The sequence below is a fragment of the Lagopus muta genome, chromosome 5, assembly GCF_023343835.1.
Source record: "Lagopus muta isolate bLagMut1 chromosome 5, bLagMut1 primary, whole genome shotgun sequence".
Lineage (NCBI taxonomy): Eukaryota > Metazoa > Chordata > Aves > Galliformes > Phasianidae > Lagopus > Lagopus muta.
The window spans coordinates 10,464,513-10,481,073 of record NC_064437.1 but is presented as its reverse complement, the minus strand read 5'-3'; the positions used below and the strand labels follow the sequence as shown (position 1 = coordinate 10,481,073).

Genomic DNA, 16,561 nt, shown 5'->3' with positions numbered 1-16,561 from the left:
AATGAGAATGGCAGTTGGTGCAGTTCCTTTATACAGGACACTTACAGTTAGGAGGTCAGCATCTCAACTTTTTCAAGCAGCTTAAAAAGTTAAATGAGAAATCTATTTTTCTCCATCGGTTAAGACAGAACTAAACAAACACCTTTTCTCTGTTTCGCAGCACACTGTTGTATTTTTATGAACATTCATGAATCCTACAGCACATTCCCCATTTTTGGCCAGGAAACACAGCTTTGTCACTACATCTGATTTCAATTAAGCAAGCATTTTTCTTTGAAACAGTGCAGAGCGTTAGCTCATTGCTTTTCAGTTACATTACATGGCAGGAGCTCCACGGGATTTGATTCTCTTCTTTCTTACTCTATGAACCTTCTCTGACATTAATGGAATTGTACCACTCTACCCAGGAATTTGGTTAATGGTATGCAGGTAAAATACATAAAACAGTATTTTGTCTTCACTGTTTTTAAGGAGTTCTGTGTTGCATCATTTTTACCATAGAAATGCATTCTTGCTGATTGAAGCAATAGGCCTGTTTGCAACACCTCTGCAGGGTGATATATGACTGCCCAAGATACCTTTCCTATTACTTTCTCTTTGCTTTCTGTTTCTCCTTCATTTAAATAACATTTTTTACTGTATCAGTTTTATGCTCAGTTTACTTCATAAGCCATGCAACAACAAAGTGGCTTCACCCTCCAGTGCAGCTAGTGAGATGGTTAAGGCAAACCAATTCCCTACAGGAGGAGGAGCAGTAGTCTCAGCACTAAAACTAAAGAAATCCTTCATAAATCTGCCCCGGAAAGTCATTGCTACAGCAAAGAGAATCCTGATGACTCTTACTCAGAATTGCCAAGTCAACACAATAATTAATATTTATTTAAAAAAGAAAAAGATAAAAGATACTCTTATAACTGCTCTGTTAAAATACTTTGTCAAGAGTATCATTTATTCTGTAAGGAATGAGATCCTTTCTTCCACAGAACAGGTCAAGCCTCACAGAAAGGATGCTAATTAATCCCATTTGAGCCCAGCCAGAGCTGACCTCATACAAGTTTCACAGAAATACACAAAAGCTTAGAACAAGAAAAGTTCAAATTAATAGAAGAGATTAAGTCTGCAAATGCTTTTTGTTGCCCAGAAGTTTGTTGGTTTTTTTTTGAATCATTTGCAGATGAAAATAATTCCTTGTCCCATTAGAAAAAATATAGAAAAGAAAAATAAAATATCTGCAGCCTTGTATTTTCCTAAATTTAACTAGATGGCTAAGAAATCAGTAGGTTACTCAGAAGGACCCCTCTGAGATACTGATCTTGATAGCCAAGATAGACTTGCACTTAATGCTTGGCAAACGGCACCACACTTGGGTTTGGTTTTTTGTTTTTTCTTTTTGCTAAAATAAAGCCAAACATGAGACAAACTAGATTTAAGACAGAACATTATTCTGGTTCATGTTCAATCTCTGCTTACTATTTTAGCAGTTGTGTTTTTGTTTGTTTGTTCAGCAAGTATGTCTTAAAATACCAGAGGGTGTTGTGCAGTATTGTTCAATCCAGATGTATGCTAACAAAGGCAACAAAGCTGTTCCATTTGTCCTTAGTTTATGTTCTTTACTGAAAGGAGCTATTAAAACATTTTTTGAGAGAGGAAAAACAGCCTCGGTCTCTAGGGCTAAAGCTCCTGAGGAGAGAACCTAACAGGGAACTTTGCCTTGAGCCAGATCAGAAAAAATTCTGACTCTAAGTCTGGTAAAAGCAACTGAAACAACAAACTAACAGACAGGACATTCATTTACAGCTCATGAAAGTTAGATTACGGACATTTCAACTGCAAAAGACAGAATATTTTGTTGCTGTTAAATACAACAATCTGAACAACTGAAAAATTAAACAACTCTGGGTCAAACATGGTAACCCACAATTGGCCTCCAGTCTGCCTTAGACCAACCCAGAGAATACTAAAACATAAGAGAACATCTAAGAAAAGAAAAATTAATAAACTGAGAAATGTACTGAAAAGCCTGAAACTACATCCGGAAAGATAAAGGATATGAGATACAAAAATCAACAGTTATGTTCACCATTACCCTCTGTTTCCCAGAGCATAGCCATGCATGTGGACACACACATTCCAATTCCCTCTTACAAGCAGCAGTTCACTTGAAGCTGTGCACGTTTGTCAACGATAGCAGATCTGCAATAATATTTCCAGTTACATAAATCTCCTCAGGCTGTCAAACGGCTTGCAGTTAACTCTAGAACTTATGGATTCTTTTTCTACCTTTGTAACAGAGCAAAATTCTGTAGTTTACTCCAGGAGTCAGAAAGCATCAAAACTGTCAGGTGAAGTCCGTCCTCCTAGATCCAAAGCAAGTAACACCCACCATTTACACCCAGCTTGGCAGAGAAGCCACACTGAATTGATCTTTGCCTTGAATTCAAAAGGTGAAACACAGTGGGGTTTTAAGATCTAGGAAGGTTGCTTGAACCTTCCCAGGCAGCAAATACAGCTAGCAGGAAGGCCAAAAACACACTTGAATAAAGGTCTGTGACCATAATGTTCACGATGCATGCATCAGTAAACTGATTTTTGTTACCTACAATATTTTAGAACAGCAGTTACCAGCAAGTGCAGACGGTTAATTTTGAGCCATGGCAAGTGACAGATAGAAAAGAAAGTCTGACAACACAATTGCGTCATAAGCCTCAAAAAAAATAATAATAGCAAAGCAAAGCATTTTCCTTTAGCTCCTCTGAAATCTCTAAGAATACATTTCAGCCTATCTAGCAGACACTGCCTACAAACTGCATCATATGCTCTAGCATTCCAGTAAAAATAATTGTGTGAAATTCAAATAGCAGCCTTACCATAACATGGTTTATGTGGTTAGAACTTAGTTTTCTATGCCTATTCCACAGCCCTTGAGCAACATGAAAGGGTGAGGGTTTCAATAGAAACATGATTGCTGAAATATATCACTCCTGTTTATCTTACTCAGCTGTAATGAAAGTCTACACATCAAGTACTCCTTCACTTATCCTTAACAGTTATTCAAAAAAAATAATAAGTTAATACTAGTTGCACAGTATAAACTTCATTCCAGACCAGTCTCTCGTTTAACTACGTAAAGTTTATTCTTTTGGTGACAAAGTTAACAACTCAGAATGTGGGTTTTAAATAAGACCTTTGGGAAAAACAGGGCCAGATAAGTTAGTGAAATGCAAAAGAAAAAGCTGAAAAAAGATGAACTGATTTTGCACTTGCTGTCTCAGTAACTATGAAATCACTACAGAGACTCACAGAACAGTTTCAGTTGGAAGGGACCTTCAATACCATCTAGTTCCAAGCCCCCTTTTGGTTTAGCTAGATTTTTCTGTCGAGTTGAAAACACACAGCAAAAATAGTTACACTCCTCCAGTCTCAAAATTCTTAGCTGAATACCTTATGCATGAAAAATTCAAATTTAGGTTACAGAGGAGAAAAAAAAGCCACATTAGTTTGCTGCCAAATACAGTTCTCCAGGCTTTTTTTATAAGTATTGCAACTGAGGCCTTAATAAAGGATCAATTACATGTGGGACTATCAGACAGCACTCTCAGTCATCCCCTAAGGCAGCTGGGAGAGGGATCCTCTACAAGTGAAGGGCCAGCTCTTCAGCTCGCTACTCTACTTAAAAACAAGTTCCCTGTGGGTTTTGTTTGTTTTTGCACTGCTGTACCTCCAGTACTCCAGTTCTGCAAGACTAAAAAGAGCCAAAAATGTTTGACCTGTGCATAGGTTTGGATGCTGCTATGGACACAATTGTTAGACATATTTCAATAAACCTGCCACACGGCGTAATACAATTAAAATTATAACACCACCAATGTAGAAATCATTAAATCACAGAATAATTAAGAGACCTCTAGAGATCACCAAAACCAGCTGTGCCTGCATTAAGCCTAGCTTCAGTTACCTCAGGCTGCTCAAGGCCTCGTCCTGATGACGTTTGAACTTCCATAAGGATGCACATGCCATGTCCCTGTACCAGTGTTATCACAGTCTTAGTGGCAATCTTTCTCTCCTTGCATTTACCGGGAATTTCCCTTCCTACAAATCACAGCTGCTGACTGCTCCCACTACTCACCTCCCTCTGAGGAGCAGCTCCACCTGCAGGCAGCAGAAAACGGCTGGGAGCTGCTGCCAAGCCCCCAAAGGCCAAGCAAAACCCAGCTCCCTCAGACACTGCTACCCAGATGCTCCTAAAATCGGACGTGCCTGTCTCCCCCGTTCTTTGCAAAGGAGAAGCCCCACAATTCAGGATTTTTCACCTTTAGTTTCTATGGCAAGAAAGCATGTGCACATCGCTTTTCCACACAAGTAGAAAATGTGTGCATGTGTGCAGGCAGTGAGAGCAGGGGAAAATGCATCTCCATCCAGTAACCCTCTTCCATCCCATCTGTCACACTTTAAAAAGTTACTTTCAGCCTGTGGTTGGGGAAAAAAAAAAAAAAAAAAAAAAACACAGGGTTAAGGCCTGATCGCCACAGGGCACCTGCATTTCCTAGAGAACAGAAGCTTTAAAAATCCACGCAGAGCAATCTTATGAATGCAGACCTCAATTAGGCAAAATGAGAGGCTGTCATTACAAGAAATGCCTTCGGGCACCTCACCTATTGAGACAAACCAGGTGCAACCCACAGCTGGCATTCAAACACCACTACCTCCAGGTTCCTGCTCCTACAGCAAAGCAGTGCTGCAGTGCCCCACTGGGAGACAAGTGTCTGATGGCCTCCACACAGCCTCCTGCAGCTGGCTTCCAGGAACAGTGTTTCTCTCAGCAAAACAAGAAACAAATCATTGTTTGCTTTTTTTTTTTTTTCTCCCAATTAACAAAAAAAAAGCCTCATGGATTAACATAGAAAAGCCAACTTTGCCTTCCTCTTGCAATAGAACGATGGAGCCTTGTATTGTGCCCATAGTTCCCTCCTCACACAACATGAATCACACAGTCTAAGAAAATATTCAAACTGTTTTCTTCCATGGCTTCACAGTAAATATTATTCTACTTACCCACATTTGGTTAGTGCTTCAGCAGCAGCAATAAAATTTAGAGGAAAGCCCTGTCTACTATTCTTTTATTTCTCCCTAACAGTAGACAGAAAAAAAGCCAAAAATAATGCACAGCATCTTCCCATCTGTCTACCACTGAGCTAGTATTACCACTTGGGCAGGTAGACTTCTCCAGCACTCATATACACACAGCAAGAGACAGCCCCTGCTTTCTTCTGGGTTCCCAACACAAGAGCATCCTACATCAGCCCCCATCAGCTCTTCTACCACCCACCAAGTCCAGAGAGAGGCAGCGGACTTTCACAGTTCTTCCATTTCTGTCTTCTCCTCTTTGCAAGTCTGGGAAGGAAAAGATGTACTCAGCACTCACACACTCCAGAGTTTGATAGAGTACTAAACTGATGATTCAAAATCATTTCTATTTAACAACACTGTGCAGGGGGAAGGAAATTGACAATTGATATTCTGAAGCATTAGAGTAAGAAAACAATTTCAGATTTGTGTGCAAGTTTCCACTTGCATCAGTTTTGCAAGGAGACAAAGTCCACTGTAAAAATTAGCTTCGTCTTATCTGTTGTTACACACAAGTTTCATATTCAGTCTTCTACACAACAGAAACTTGTACATTATCCTATTTTTGAAAAATAAAATGTAAGGTCTTGATGTAAAAACCCAACTAAACTTTTGAAGTCCAAAACAATATTAGAGCATAAAGATGCAAGAAATCTTGCATGTTCAAGTAAAATTTGCTAAGCACGATGTAATTTGACTTCAGAAGTATTAACACAGTTTTTCCCATAATTTGCAACAGAGGAGACTTGAGGCAACTTATAACAAAGTAGCTCAGCTAATTCCCAATGCTACTGGAAATTGTTTGATACAATGCTGATGTTTGATTACTGACAGCATAGTAAATTCAGAAGTAGAAGTAACAACTCTTATCAAAACTTAACCCAAGTGTCTATCAGTAGCTATGATCACCAGACTGAGTAAGTTTCAGGACACAGTTTCACTAAGTTTAAAAGAAAATGGTTACACTTATCTCTCTGCAAGCTAGCATTTCAAAGAACGTGTTACCTAATGCTGCTTTGAATTATGCATTTGGATTCTGCTACTATGCTTCAAAGAAATTATTTCAGTTACGTTCAATCAATTTCTTCCATAGCTTTGGATACAGCTCTTATTATATTTCATTAGTTTTTCTCATGGACAAGTTTGGCAAATAAATGGCTAATAAAAGGAAAAGAAACAAACTATTAAGCAAATACATTACACATACATAGCAATAGTGTACATACATTGCACTAATTATTATCCTACTCTGCAGTCACACACGCAATACTAAAAGGGAAGCTTTCACACAAAAATCAGCAACATCTGGCTCACATTTGGAAGATGTTTTTTTTTGTTTTTTTCTTAGTCTTCCTTAACTTATAAAGAGTTTTAAATTCCTGAAAGCAAACAACTCACTAAAGACAATTAGTTTATACTTTTTGCTCAAGAATAGTATACTGAAAAATAGCATCTGGGCAGCAAACTAGTTGCTAATTCCACTCCTCTGTACCCAGACTGTCCAATAGTCACAGAAGCATGCAAAATAACATACCCTTCCCAGTCATCTGAAATACAACATTAGGATTCAATATGAATATTCTAATTTATTGGTTTTTTTGTTTGTTTGTTTTGTTTTTTGTTTTTTGGGGGGTTTTTTTTGTTTGTTTTTTTTACTCCTCCAAATGAACTTCAGAGGTACAAATGAACAAAACAAATAGGGAATTGTGTGCTGTATGTCTAAGCATGAGATGAGGTAAAGCAATGATAAGTGCTATGCAAGGAAAGCAATTCTTTCCATTTCCTTTGGATGAGAAGGTCTTAAGGAATTTTTCATTAAAAAAAAAAAAAAAAAAAAGCATAGCTCATTTCTGTAGTTGTTTGTGACTATTCTGATCCAAGGTTAAAATAAAATTATGTCCACTGAATCAAACCAGATTAATGTTATCTTACCATTGCTGTTTCATAACAGATAACCTGTTTCAAAACAGTAGTTATTTTTCTTATCAATAAAACAGTAAAAAACAATATAGCCAGCAGTTAAAATGTACAGCTGTTTATAGAAATCTTTACTGAGGAGGGGAGAAAAAGAACAAAAAAACCAGAGCCATCCCACACCAACTATTTGTCACATATCCAAGTCTGCTAGAGCCCCAGACCTTTAAGGTCTCAACAGCAATTTCCAAACTCATTTTCATTTGGTACAAGAAAATAAATGTTTTCTCCTACTAAATAATTTTTCTATCAATTGGATGTTGATGTTTTCACTTGAATGTTTTCCCCAAGCAGACCTCCCACCATTCTCTCTGAACTAGTGATGAGTTTCCCATTTTTCTTCCTAAAGGATGTTTATTTCCATAAATGGATTACACTTTCCCACAAATTGCTTTAGAGCACTTTCATGCAATGCTACACAAGACACGTTACAAATAAAGCAACAGTACTTTAACAGTGCCATTAGCAAATCATGACTAGCCATGGTGCTTTGCTTTGAGGCCCAGAAGGAAATTCACTTCTTTGGGCTTTATTCACAAGGTGCTGAGGACTTCCCTTCAAGAGCAAGATTTGGCAAACAGACAGAAAAACCAGAAAGCAGCAAATCTGTCAAATTCAATTTTCTGTCTACTCTCACTAAACGTTTTGCTGCAGAGTTTGAAGCTATGAAGTATCTACAACACATTTCCACATGCCTATGATCCGCATTATATCTGCCTTTTGGGGGATGCACTGCTCACTGCATGATTGTTCTTCATCTCAGTGGCCTTAGGCAAACTTGAAACTGATGATCAGAAGTAAAAGGTAGAATAGGAGCCCATAGCTATGACAGCTTTTACAATTAGCATTCAGAACAAGCACACCAATGTCAGTCTTTCCCACTGGAGTAAATGACTGATGGTTATAATAAAGTCTCATGCAAGATTTCAGTGGGGAAAAGAAAAAAGCATAGTCAGACTTCAGCATTAGTTTCAGCAAATATTTGAAGCTGAGTTTTAAGAAACATTCATTTTCTAACCATTAACTGAAATATCAGACACACCAAGGAACAAGAAGAACTACATAAGCAAAGCTTTAACAAAATGCCAGCTGAGCTTCACCCAGTGTACCCCAGGTACAAGCACTCCAGAAGGGCAGAAGTTGAATTAACACACCATCCTCTTGATAAGTGCATATGTGTACACTTATTTGCTGAATAAGAAAACATATCTAAACCAGTAGAGGCCTAAGAGCAAAAGAAAAAAAACCTCGACATACACAATCTTTAACCATGTTTATCAAACTGTTTATAATTACTGTTGGAAAAAATATCATTAGTACTAATGGAATACAGTTCTACTTCCTAAGTAATTTGGCTATCCTTTTTATCCACCATGAAATGTAGACGTTAAGCAGGTCAGATAGTTTGCTTTACCTAGAGTTTGGGCAGGATTACAGGCTAGGAGTGGAGGCATATATAGCCAACAAGGCACACGACCTATGTGTATTGTTCAAGGGTAGCAAGGCTAGATAGCATGCAGCTGAATAGCAAATGCAGATAAGCAGAGCTGGAAGAGGTCACAGAGATATCGACAAGCACAGGAAAAAGTGATCACTGTCATGACAGTGACCCCCAGCTGGTCCCATGTATCATGCATTTGGCTTTTGGATATGGGTCCATTCCCTTAGTAAAGCCAGCAGTTAGAAACAAGGAGGTTAAGTCTCCAAAGTTAGTGTTCTTAACAGGAAGGGTGGTTAGCTGGAAGAAGTTCCATTAGATTTAATTCCTTCAGTTATCCAGTTTTATCAGTAGGGTCCTGGAAAAACCACTAAGATACCTTGTGTAAAAAATATATAATACACATATACATACACACACTATATAAGCACTCAAGTGGCAGTGAATGCAAGAATATGTACTGCAACTCACACAAAAAGAGAGACAGAGAGCCAGGCCTTGAGATTAAGGAACAGAGCAATCGATGCTGAGAGCAAGGACACTGCAGCACAAGGATGGCTCAGATTGTTCCTAAAAATACCATTTCTCATATCTTCTTTGAGAATGTTCAACAGCTCTTTGCTATTCCGTGTTTTTTCCCCATGTTACACAATCCAGAGCTCCTTGAATCAATCCCACAAGAGTAGAATCTATTCTGTTTTTTATAATATAAAAAAGTCCCTATCTCTGCATGAGAAACACTAATAGAACGCTCTTTTCTGTTAATCATTAATTATTATCTGATTAGATTGTCACAACAAATGCAAATACAGGACCATTATCATAGGTCAGCTGACACAATAACTTGTAAATAATCTACACGCAGCTGCCAGGGCTAAAGGTAGAAATGCTTAGTAAAAATATTATGAATTTCAATTGTCACATAAGTCCCATTGTAGACATTTCAACTGAGATTCAAAGCCTCAATTCATCTGCCAAGTCAGAACACACAATGGTAGAAGCATTTTGTTCTAGCATAACTGCATCCCACAGCAAAACACAACACAGCAAAACATCAAAACCTTCTAGCAGAGACAAAAATCAAAACAGTAGAGCCAGCTCCACTTATGAAGAGGGGACAAATCGGAGGAATTCAGAGTCGAGAAACCATAGACTGTATATTTCAATTCACTGTTTGATGTAGAAGAATAGAATGATTATTCAAAATACTGCAGGTGGTGTTCTACTGGCCTCAATGGGTTTAGAATAATACTAATGTGATATTAAAGAGCTAATAGATAACATTTTTACTTGTTAAATATAGTATCATCCCATCATTCTCAAAAGGAAATTATGTCTAAACCAAAGTAAACAATAGATTTAGAAGTAAATAAAAATCATGATGAGTGAAAGATTGGGACATCTGTGGTATTTCATTTCTGGCCTTTCCAGAATTGAAACACATCATGAGAAGATGTCTCTTTGTTACATGCTCCAGATAACATTCCCTTTTCCAAAGGCCTAGCAAATTCTCATTACTGAGGTTATACATATTTTGAGGGAAAAAAGAGTTAAAGACATGGATGCCTAATCCAACACCAAACCAATATGCAAGCAGTGCCTCATTAGAGCAAATAAGATCTATAAATAATTAATTCCACATTTCCACTGCACAAATTGCTATTCCCATGAAATAAACATGCTTCTCTGCCAAATTCCAACTGCTCCACACCTAGATTTTACCTGCCTATGCTAGCATTCCACTGCCTATTGGCAATGCAGATAACTCCAAAATCCATCTTTCATAAGAAGCTATACTTTGTTTAATTACTAGCAAGTGTGGTGCTCCCTCATCAATTTTAAAGCATTATGCATGCTACACAGGTATACAGGAACTACTCAACGGGATTGTCTTTACACAACATAATCCATTATTCCACTACAGCACTGCTTGCAAGATTTCATCTCTTAAGCTACTCCATCCCATTTCCTACCTCATCTTTGTTCTTCTCACCAATAAGGATGAAAAAGGATCCCTCATACCACATTTCATTCAACTTCAAATATTGGAGCAACCAGATTATCTGGATGACACATGCTTTGTTGCTCAAAGAGGAACCACAGAACAACAACTTCTGCCCCATTATTGGTTTATCACATAACTACTCAAATGCAAAACTGAGGCAGGTCTTAATTTTGTGCCAGTTTTGCAGTTCGAGTTTTTATATCTCTTCTGAATTAAAGACAGAGGAAGCCCAGTTTCAAATCAACTGAAGCACCATTACATATATTTTGATCATAATAGTGATTTTCAAGGTTCCTTGCTATTGCAATGCATGTTCCGGAAGAAAGTGCAAATTAAGGAATTCAGTGTCCAGAGAGAAATATATCATGATTCCTGGGATGTAGTCTGACAACACATTACACGTTTTAAAAAAATAAAACAAATTATCATAGTTCCAGTAACATCTTGCTTCATTTCAAACACAATCCACCAGTGGCTCTCTAGCAGCCCTTCCAAAGTCTGTGCATTGGTGCTGGCTGCTTGCAGACTTGTTTTTGGAAACTGCACCAATTTTTCCTGCTTTTCCTGCTGAAGATGCCAAATACCTGTTGGCTGCATCCTCCTGAGCTGCTACAGACTTAGGGATCTCAGTTCACTCAGCAGTGACTAAGTATCAGATTGGTGGAGGCACAGGTTGAATACTTCCTGCAACATATGCACTGGAGAACATGCACCATCACTTAACTTTTCTTCCTCTGGCCATCCATAGTAGTTCTGCATACCAAATACATGCCCACCAGGGTAGCCCTGGACAGACAGCTTAGTCTAGCTGTGGTCGCTCTTGCTCCTGGCTCTGTTTCTCAGTGATGACACCATCTGAACAGGACTTCTGAAAGCTAAGAAATAGCCACAGCAAGGCAAAAGCCATTACAGCACACAGCCCATATTGCAACAGCACAAAAATTGCCAAAACACAGCAATCATGTATCACACAAAAACAGAGCACGAATACTGCATTGATTTCTCCTCTTAGAAGAGGTTTTTTTCAAAACAACTGTCCCACAGCAAATTGTGTGTGTTTTGCTGTTAATTACATTTGGAATTGAACATTTTCTGGACACTTGAAGTGGGTACAACTCTTCTTGCATCTTCCTCACATCACATTGTTCCCCCCTCAAGCATTTTATAACCAAAAATAGAAACAAAAATCTTGCGGAAGCCGCAAAGAATAAAGATGGCAGAAACAGGTAGCACAGAACAAATGATCTTTTGCATCACATAACACTTTCCATCTCTGAAGATGATATATTCACAGGAATGATTCCAGTCACAATAGGAATAGCTCACAGAACGGTTGATCATCAGGATACAACAGGCTGCGTAGAGAGCTCACATTACAGTTAACCTGCAGAAAATGTAGAAGATGCTGGGAATTGACCCATCAGATAGGCATCCTGTCACAAGCAGAGAAGGTCACCCTTTTTCTTTTCCTGGGGCCTACCTCTCTCTCGACAAGTTAAAGAGGACAGTGTAAGCATCAAATAGAAGCAAAGCACAATTTCCAGTGTGGGAAAAAGGACAGGTTCATGCACAAACATTGCTGTAGGAAGTGTAATAATCAAGGGGTATGGGAATTATCTCGGACCTAACTGAAGTAGGATATGTACACCACCTCCATGGAAGACCTTGTATCTCACTGTAGGTCTACTTACTGCTAGGGACTTGCATGATGCATGACAGCATTCTGCCAAACATGCTATAAGCATACATGAAGGATTTGGTTAAAACTCATATGTTGTATTTTGCAAATGTTCTTTTAATCTTATAATTAGATAAATATTAAACACTTCCCTCCCACCACACATAGAGGCACCTTTCACTAGGACAAAGCCCACATCCAGCTTGGTCTTGAACACTTCTGAGGAGGGGACATAATACTATTCACAGTGTACATTTTCAGTGAAGACTTCAGCTCACTTGTTATCTCTGCTGGTAGAGGGTCAAGTCTGGTCTACACACAGATTAAATTACTTTTCATTCATTGCATGGTAAATAAACAGCACACAACAGAAATAAACTTATTTTTGGATTTCACACCTAGCTTTCACAGTACTGGCTCATCACACATACATTCTTGTTGAATTCTACCATGTTAAACCTATGCAGCTTAAGTTGTACCGTGACAACATCATTCATCACTACCATTCCCTTCAAAACCTCCACTTAAAGAGGCAAAAGTTTGTGAATATAGGAAGGCATAATCCACTGCAAAGCGTGGCATTTGTAAACTAAGATAACCCATGTCTTAAAATATCACAGCTCAATCCTCAGCAGAGGATATTAACATTATACAGTGTCATCATCTGGAGATATTCAAGGCCAGCACATATGAATAGTTTTGATGTTGACAGTTATGAAATATTGTTTTGAATAGTAGTGTCTGATACAGTAGAAGTTGTGGAACTCAACACCTGCAGTGATAATGGTGATAATGGTACTAATCACTCAGTTAATTTAGCAATCAGCAATGTGGCATGGAGCTGCCATAGTAACAAACAAGATAAGGCATTTTCTTCCAGGAAATTTCTACACTTCACTCAGTGATTCTGCTATTCTTCTTAAATACCTGCTGGGGTGAGGTCTGCGTGCATGGAAAGAATACAATCCAGTCTGTTAGAACTTGTCTCTTTCTCTGCATTTCCTCAACAGAAAAGAGAATTCCTCAGAAGAGTTTCACTGTTTACAATGAGGATGTCCCACCAGTGACTGGGGTACAGTGTCTGGAGCAATGATCAGTGAAAGAAGCAGCACATACCGTAGGAAAATTGCCTTCCCAAGAGCTACGCACAGTGATCATTTCCTGCATTAGCCTCATTAAAAGGGGAGCTCTGATATCTAAAGGCTATATGCTTTTCCAAATGTTTTTAACCACTATAAGTAAACACCAGTTAATAGCCTCTTCTTTTCTTCGTACTTCACATGCATCTCCATCAACCATCATTTATATTAAGCTTTCCCACGTACAGAACTCCAGTGCTTAATGAGTGTCAACATCTTCTCAAGCAGGATAAGAGCAAAAGGGAAAAAAAATAAAGCAAAAGAAATCTGGGAACTGCAGCAAGTAGAGCCCCAGGCAACACTACAGAAGTATTTGGAGCACAGGTGGCAGAGAGCAGCTGTCCCGCCTTCCTATATGCTCCACCACCACCCATCATAAACTCTATACATGTTTTTAAAAGCCTGTGCTATAGGTGTATTTCCATACCAGTTACTGACCAAATAAACCAGAATATCTGGCAAACCTAAGGGAAAGAAGGTAGACGCAGCCAACAGGTTTGTAATTTCAGAAAGAAATTAGCTCCCTATCACATTGAAAGATGTGTTATTCCAAATTCCCTTGTAGTCAGAAAAATGCATAGTCCCTTCAGGACAACTGCTGCTTTCACTTCTGTAAGATCTAGACAGGAGTTCTCTATACTGCCTATGTACTTAAAGTATGGGCATTACATTAAAAACCTCATACTGATAAGTATTCTTGATCTAGAAATTTAGATTTCTCCTACAAGATGTCCACCTAGGAAAGTCCAGTTTGCCTTATGGCAAAGCTGATCTATCGGCTTCACTTTCTCTCTGTGCACCTTCCTGTATTAACAAGATTAAGACTGAAGCTGACAGAGGGCTGCCTGTCAAGGAGCACAGCTGGAACTGCAACCAAACAGGATTCCAGGGCTGAGCAGAGAGAAAGCACTTATTGCATTGTAACTTAAATAGCTTCCTTCTAAAAGAGGCCTTGCAGAAGTCACATCTGTGGAAAGCTAAGAGACTTTGTGTCACCAGGCTGCCCAGAAAGGGCTGGGTGACACTGTAGCTTTCCTGTAGCAGGAGATCGTTATCGACTACTGAGGCCAGAGGGGGGATTTGGGATGTGATCTTTTAATTGGGTTAAGAACAGGAAAGAAATTTTGTCTTTTAGAACACTTGCAGATTCAGAGTGTTTAAAAAAAAAAAAAAAAGAAAAAAGAAAAAAGAAAAAATATATATATGCTTGTCTTTGTGAATCCCAGCCCTGCTCGTAGAGTTCAGCCCCTACCATGACTGAACTCTCAGTTGCATCAGTGCTGCCTGCTGGAGTTGGTTACCACCCATCCCAGCAGAACCTGTGGGTTCAGGGAAGTTTCTGCACTTTGTCATAGTTATTAATAAAAGCTGCCACAAGCTCCATGCACATGAATGAAAAAAAATATAAGGTCAGAACATCCATGTACCACAAATTCACTGCTAGGGAAGGAACGGGATGGGGGGGGGAAAACAGTGCAGTGAAATTAAGCAGCTGCTTTTAAAGTTAAATGCTATGGAAAAATGCTGAGGAAAGTGAGACAGAGCTGAGTTTGGTGAGACAGAGGAATAGTTATTACTTGGGGACTGTTTGGAATTACATGTCCTGCTGGTACACTGAAGATAATTGCTACGCAGCCATCCCAAAGTCTGAGGTAATCAATCCTCTGTTAGAAGATCAGACTGAAAAATAACAAAGCACTCTCAGAAAGGTTTTATTTACCAGAAGGAACAGAGCATGATTGTATTCAAAACACACAGAAAGGAGCAAGGCAGACAGCAAATGAATGGGAAAGAAATCATTCCCAGCCCAGGGACAGCCTGCAAGTGACAGTGGTGCCGTAAAGAACAGACATGTTTGTTCCTTGCTGGCCACACTTCCACCTCCTCTCCATTCATTCAACGCCTGGCGCTGGCACTGCACCCCCTGCCCCATGGCACACTGCTCTGAACACAGGAAAGCAACTGGGGAAGGCATGTGACCACAAGGTAAGTTGGTGCGAAGGGGAAAGACCTTGAATAGTATCAATAGCAAACGCAATTAAATACTAAATGTAGTTGTGTGGAGCATGTGGACCTCGGGTGAATTCAGCAGAGGAGTGCGTGCTTACGGAGCAACCGGAGCAGCTGTGTACGTCTGCAACCTTAGCTTTAAAAGCAGTAAACGCTGCAGTCAGAAAGTCAGAAAACCACTTCCCCCGTTCTGTCCTTTGTAGTGGGAGTCTGCTGCCAAATGCTACAGCTCCTGAAGGAATTCAGCCCCACAAAGTCAGCTGAGACAAACCAGAGCCCCTCACCCCCTACGCTTGGCGCACAGCTCCTTCCTGCCGGCCGGCAGCGCGCTGACAATGCGGGGAGAGAAGAATGGCAGAGGGAAGCAGAGCACAGCTGTGTGGTGCGGAGTCTCTCTGTATCGGTCCGCCGAGCACAATTGGTATTCAGAAAAAAAGACAACGAGAATGCAATAGGAGCAGACGGAATCCATGCCTCTGAGCAGCAAGGGGCTCTCTAACAATGCATTCAAGCAACAGATAGAGATTTACCTTCAAAATGCAGGCCATGTTCTTTCTCTATCCTTCCTACCACAGAGCAGCGGGATTCTACTTTGTGAGCAGCAGTTCCAGTGTCATGCAAAAGGCTGGCGGAGCCGCACCGCCGCCAGAGCCCACATTCTTGTAGATGCAGACGCGGGTACCACGCACACAGGATCCGTTACTCATATCTATCTCTTCGTGCCCGGTTTGTTCCACCCATCGGCCTTCCACTGGCTGGGGGCCAGCACGGTTCCTCCCTCCCTCACGTGACCCCGCTCGATTCACAGCCCCGCTGGATTGCCGCCAGCCCTGGGATGCTCGCGCAGCAAAGAGCGCGCGCGAACGGCAACCCGCAGCCTGCGGATGCGTTGTAACGCACAGAACCAAGCTGCGCGTTTGTAATCAACCCCTGTGCAGCTCTGAGCGTTCTCAGGAGGCGGTGGCTGATCAGCAGAGTCCGAACTCCGCGCGCTGTTCCCTTACGCTGCTTGTTACAATGAGCCATTGTTTTACATGCAGCCCTTTTTCCTGTGCAGACCTCCTTTTGTGAGCTAATCGGCACGCGACACAAATATCCCACCAGAGGTGCCTGCGTTGTGCTGCGTGCGCCTTTTACTACAAAGGACAGGCATACACTGCAGGGAATGAAAAGTGTTGTGCTGTTTGGTTTTG

The 16,561-nt window shown here is 40.1% G+C and overlaps 1 protein-coding gene across 1 annotated transcript in view; it reads right to left on the bottom strand.

The window, feature by feature from the left end:
* Window positions 1-16,209, bottom strand: part of ST6GALNAC3 (ST6 N-acetylgalactosaminide alpha-2,6-sialyltransferase 3) — a 202,055-nt gene extending 185,846 nt beyond the window's left edge. The window contains exon 1 of the mRNA XM_048947223.1: window positions 15,899-16,209. Within this exon, the coding sequence (XP_048803180.1) occupies window positions 15,899-15,916 (18 nt within the window). The 5' untranslated portion in view covers window positions 15,917-16,209. The remainder of the gene's footprint in view (window positions 1-15,898) is intronic.
* Window positions 16,210-16,561: the final 352 nt, after the last annotated feature.